The sequence below is a fragment of the Tetrao urogallus genome (assembly GCF_951394365.1).
Source record: "Tetrao urogallus genome assembly, chromosome: 11".
NCBI classification, from domain to species: Eukaryota; Metazoa; Chordata; class Aves; order Galliformes; family Phasianidae; genus Tetrao; species Tetrao urogallus.
This window is the reverse complement of record NC_136824.1, coordinates 18374236-18380235: the sequence shown is the minus strand read 5'-3', so window position 1 is coordinate 18380235 and position 6000 is coordinate 18374236. Positions and strand designations below refer to the sequence as shown.

The window sequence follows — 6000 nt, the reverse complement described above, 5'->3', positions numbered from 1 at the left end:
ATTCACAGCACATCAAGCCCAAAATAGTTTACACCTTCTACACTGAAGCAGTATTAAAGTTTATCTGACTAGGTCATCCTTGCAGGAGAGGCTAAATAAGGCATGCTTTAGACAGTCATATTGTTGCTCACTTGAAAAGGAAGAAAAAAAAAAAAAAAAAAAAAAAAAAAGGGAAAATCAGACAGAACTGGAGTTCTAGAACCAAGAGTTCCAACCCTTAAATTTAGCAGGTCATATTGCCATCAGTCTCTCAGAAACTTAAAGCTCTAAAAAAGAAATGAGAAAAGGTGCTAGTCAATGCCTGACAGCATTTCCAACATCGCATGCCACAACAGTACGTCAACAAAGCGCTTAACATCCAACGCGGTCTTAATGGAGATAGAGGCTTTCCGACCAAGGTTAGCTTCCTTAGGGGAGTTCTTTTTATGAGTGATGGTAGCGATTACGTAGAGCTAGGGAGCTAGGAATCATTAAACTGCCTACGTGTCTCATGAGAAAAATCCTCGATACCCCCCCGTGCTCTGAAGCGTGCCAGGAAGGCACATGCCATCCTCTGAGCAGCGGTAACTTTAGCACATGGAATAAGTTTACACATCCAAACCAGGACAGAAAAAGGAGGACTTTTAGTCTGCGCGTTTCTGAGATGTGTGCAAGTCATACTTACATGATAAGCATTTTTAATTTGTGTTTCTCTGGCGTAAGTTTTTATCTTTATGATTGTTTGTAGAATTGGTTTTCCTGGGGAAAGAAAGCACAAAAGAATAAAGATTGACCAACACCAACCAAAACGTAGGAAAGTTTGTACATATTCAGTTAAACAGCATTTCCTCCTTCCTTCACCCCAACTCCTTCAATGATATTTGCTTTACTGAGTAAAGATCTGGCAGACTGTAGATCCCTTTACTGTGCTGCTACCTGACAACAAACCCAGCAGCCACCATTCCCAAGCACCAGCGATCCAAGCCCAATTTAGCTGGCTTTTTTGTGCCTCTTTCCCTGGCAGCTTTTCATCCCTTGCACAAAACGCAGGCCAGAGATCAACACAGAGGCTTCAAATAATGCTTTTCGTATTTTATCACGTTGCTTTTACTCAGCAATACCATACAGAGCACACTGATCCATATTAGAGCTCCAGCATCACACAGAACATCTCTTAAAACACTGCAAACTGCCACAACCTGCAGAATAACCCCAGCGATGCTTTTCCCCTTAAAGCACACTTACATTGGCCCAGCTGGTTCATCATCTGCAGCAAGAGTTCAGGTGCAATCCACGGGAAGACAAAGGAGGGAAAGAAGAGAGAGTCAGTGTCTGTACGGCACGCCAGCTGAACTGCAAACAGCAAACCAATCTATCTACAGCATTAAAGGCCATTCCGCTCGGTAGTGCAAAGATTCATGGAGTTATTTTCAGGATTCGAGTTTTAATGGCTGGTATGTCGCTTCAATGGTTTTAGTTAACACTTTGAATGCTGGTCATGAAGAACTGCAACTGTAGCGGACAGATTGTTGCAACATGGTCAGACTCATCTTGTCCCCAAGTTCCAGTGGTTCAATCTTATAAAAATAGATGAGAAGACAAACCAACATTTCAGTTGTAAAATCCTGCTGTTTGTTTTCTGGGATTCATTTTTTAAGCCATCTTTCAACTGCAGGCGGCTCATTATCAGCATATACACAACAGGGTATATATGCCACATGCTCATCTTCCACCATGGATGACACAGCCTTTTCCCACTTTTCTCATCTAATTGGAGCAGACCAGGTTAGGAGGAGATTGAAGGTTCGGAACTCGATTTAAGGATCCAAATGCAGCCCTCGGATAGCAGCCTGAGGAGCGCAGCTCTCACCACCAGGACAAACCCCAGTGCTGTGACACCTCCAGACACAGGCTTCAGCTAGAGGAAACTGACAGCCTTGTTCTGCCCGAGCCTCCTGGTCAGAGGCCAAAGGAAAACACTCTCTTTTAAGAACTGGACAAACAAACGTCTGCCAGTGTTAGGCATTAGCTCTTTCATGGCCAATTAAATATTTTTCAAATTAAAAGAGACCTTATTTTTTCCCCAGTCTGCAGTACAGAAGACAGAAGTGCATTTAAACAGCAGTACAAAGTAAATCCAGAAAGTCAGGGTAACGCTCTGTAGAACTATGTTTTGGGGCACCAATTCACCACCTGCTGTTTTAGAATCCCACAGTCACCTCCTGCTGGGGGGATTTTTCACTGAAGCCTTTAGAAACTCTCAGCAGGATTCCACAAGGGGCTTGGTGCACATGAAGCAGTTATGGAAGTTACAGTCTGAACAGTGTGGGCATCCGCATGAGCACACGCCAGGAGTAATGTCTGTCGAGTGGGACATTACTCCACCTGTACCTTCAAGGCAACGGATAGGCAAAGCCACTGCTAGCACGGACAGTGACCAGAACGAAAAAATATTTCAACAAAAATAAGGAACTAACCACAAACCAAGAGCTTTACAGCCAAAAAGAACATACTAGCGACACACCAGTGTCCACAGAGGTCCATTACCAGCAACAGTACACTATCGGACAAGATACAGAGAGAACTAGGACCAGTAAAGACAACCAGACATCAATGTGCTGTTGTATATACAGTGGAGATATACAGAGACACATCAGGTACTGGGACACAAAGCACAGCAGAGTGAATCTAGAGGCTCCTTCCACCAACATCTTTTGGTTCACAAAAGATCTCAAGCCGGTGCGGGGAGCCTGGCACAGACAGCGAGCCCTTCGTCCCCAGCCCACGCTGGAGCGCTACCGCTGCCTGCCGGCCTTCGCACCCTCAGCTCAGCTTTCTACAAGCCTAAGCGACATCTTTGAGAGTTTGTCTCACTGAACTTCAGTGATAGCAAGCTGCAGTGTTAGGATACCAGTCTTCTCTCGCTATGAAATAACCATTTGATCTTCTTGCTGAGGATATTTAGACATGTATTTCAGATGGCGTGTTCAAAAAATAATAATTCACACCTATAAAGGCTGCCAGCAAAGCGTTTCCCTGACAAAGACCCAACAGAACGTCTATCAGGATACTTATGGTTATGGATAAGGCCACCACGTGCCCCATTCCCTTCTATCTCCTACACGTGACCGAGGAAGACTTATTTATGCGTTAGTTACTACCCCGGTCATCCGTATCACTGCTGAGAAAGCAACCCTAGTACAGTACAGACAGAGATCGAAACCTGAGCGAAATCAGGGGGCAACAGAACGACAGGAAGAATAAATACAAAATCAGGTTAAATAAAATAGATTAAGAACAGCAAACTGAAATCCAAATTAGTTGTGAATGTGAATGAAGTTGTAAGAAAGTGTTAACATTATGACTTGTGCACTGTATAGACTGAAGCGGAGATTAAACAAACTCCAAAGCATGCAGATCTCTCACTTACCACCATTTTTTAAGGGTATGATGCAATTGAAGGGGGAAAAAAAAAAAAAAAAAAAAGAAGTCATAGTAACCGACAAATATCAATATAACTCAAAACCTTTATGCCAGAAGAGCTGCCCTAGAACCCGACGTCTCTAACCCAGTAGCATTTGAAACGCTTGGCCATGGAAACACGCCTCCAGTGTGCTGCTTCATTCCATCCTGCAGCTGCAGGGCTCCTGAAATGCTGCCAGGTGATTTCACAGCTGACCAAACGAAGCCCCCTTCATTCATCAGGAATTGGCTTTTTAGTTGGGGAGGGGATCTGCAGAGTCCGACAGATCACTGTTTACATAATAAAGCTTAAGGTAGGTATAGCGATTATCTGCTTAGCGTTGCCCTGAAATAGCAGATTTCTGAACTGGAAGAATTGCTACTATCTTTAGCGCATCGTGTACGGAGTGTAACCAAGCCTTCCAGGCAAGATTTCTGGACGTTACAGCTCTACGATGATCTACAGACAGATTAGCTGTAGCCCCCTCTCGTACCAACTGCCTGGAACAGACCCCAGGCTGAGAATGGGCCATAGATTGTGCAGGGCTGCCCTCTGCAAGACTTCTCACTCTAGCACAAGACCAGGACCCACGTTGCCAAACATGAGCTGCAGCATTACTGAAGCAAAGAGCCATGGTCAATTCCTGCTTGAGCACGGGTAAAGAGGGCCAGCTCTGTACGACATCTACAGCTTGCTAAGCAATTTGCCAGAGCTACTACAGAGGTTGCTAGGGAAGTTTCATATTTAAACCAGCTGAAGATTTTGTTTTCTGGGAAGAGGAAACTGGGCCATAATTTGACAAGTTTTTAAGGAGGACATTTGTTAGAATTTAAATGGGCTTGTCCAAATTAAAAGAAAGCCCTGCACGTCAGGTTTGGATTAACAAGCTTCTCTTTTGCTTCATTAACTACAGGAGTGTTGGAGGGAGGGACGTGGCACACAGAGGCACCCATCTTGTTCCACAGAACAAGCCAATAAAGGTACAGCAGTTACTGTGAGATGGAATGAAGCAGAAGGCAAAGACGACCCTCTGGCCAAGGTTACTTACATCAACCTCGAGGAATTCTGCTCCTAAGCGGCGCCTAACAAATCAGTACCAAGGCCTGTGGAAGCCCTGGCCTCTGATTACAGCTACGATACAACAGTGCTTGCCTTTAGGTATGGTTTATAGCTACAGCCTCACCGTGTGCCTGATCATTTTCTCCCTTGGTGAACTTTACGCGTGGGAGAGAAAGGTGCGGAAAACAGGCAAAAACAAAAATTAACTTGTTACAAGGTAAACTGTGTCAGTTGAAACATTTTGTTCTTTCAATTACTTACAGTAATAGCAGGAACAGGGAAAGTCAAGAAAAAAAAAAAATGAGTATTAGAAAGAATATGGGGATGTGAATGGAACTTCTGCACAGCCAGAGCAGAAATGTATTTATGGAAAATCTTTGCATCAAGCTGGCAAATGTAAAGGGAGGAATGGAAAAGCATGTATTGTAACCCAGGTGCCTTATGGCTTTGGACTAAGGAGTATGCAGAGTATGGATTTGCAAGTAAAAACTGTTTACATTCCTGCAGGGGAATGTAGCCAAGGAGTTTTTACTTTCTACTTACCCCAGAACACACCCTTTAAAACAGCGTCTTTGCTAATTATAGGCTAATTATAGGCTAATTTGTCCAACCACAACAAGAAAAAGCACTTTCTTTAGGCAAATTTGATGCACTACAGCGAGGTCACACATCACTACGTCTATCAAAAATAAGCAGCTTACGCTATACCACAGAGGAAGAAAAAGCTATTTACTCCCTTTGGTTGTCAAAGGAAGTCCAAGCAACTTGCAGGCTGAGCAAAATGCATCAGCAGTCCCCTGCTCGAACGGTCCCCACGTGCATGCAGTGAACGCCAGCACCTCTGGCCTCAGCATGCCACGGTCATGCAGCTCTCAGCACCAAAAGCCCCTGGAAGCTGCATGTCACCCACCCGCCCCAACGGTACCAAACCTAGCTGCTCTCCAAAAACGGCACGTGGTCCGCAGGTCAAAACCCTCATTCTGAAGTGAGGCAGAAATTCAAGCACAATCTCCCACCCGTTCCTCCTTGCAGCACATAATTTGAATGCCAGATGCTGACTGCAGCCACCCCTCCGCCCACGAAGACAGGAAAGCCCCCGGTCTGCAGGCACGTGAGCACAGAGCTGTGCTGGGCACCCGCTGCTGCCACCTCTGCACCACACAGATGTCACGGTGCAGGACTTTTTTCCTGCTATGCAGCAGCATCCGAAGAAACAGACATCTGAATTATGTGAAGGAGGAAATGTCAGCAAAGGAGCTATTGAGCAGCCCTGTGCTGTGGCACGAAAAGCAATTAAACCAAACACAAAAAGCAAGGTTCATGCAAAAACTGAAGTCAGGAAATGCCAAAGTTAAAGGACTGTCCTTGCTCCTGAGGCATGGCAGTGCTTATGATGGAGGCCACAGCTCCTGCCTGGCTCTGAAACCTGAGCGGCCTCACCCTGCAGCTGAGCTGTAAGCTGAGAAGTGCCCCAGGTGTCAGCAGGTGCCCAGCACCGT

The 6000-nt window shown here is 45.2% G+C and overlaps 1 protein-coding gene across 3 annotated transcripts in view; it reads right to left on the bottom strand.

Moving 5' to 3' along the window:
* Window positions 1-677: 677 nt before the first annotated feature.
* The window catches only part of NPTN (neuroplastin), a gene marked incomplete at both ends in the record, with an annotated part of 45087 nt that continues 39764 nt past the window's right edge, over window positions 678-6000 (bottom strand). For 2 of the 3 annotated variants that reach the window (XM_079541068.1, XM_079541069.1), the window contains 2 exons: window positions 678-738; window positions 1225-1246. In XM_079541068.1, coding sequence (XP_079397194.1) covers window positions 678-738; window positions 1225-1246 — 83 coding nt within the window. The remainder of the gene's footprint in view (window positions 739-1224; window positions 1247-6000) is intronic. The other variant, XM_079541070.1, reaches the window with a different exon arrangement.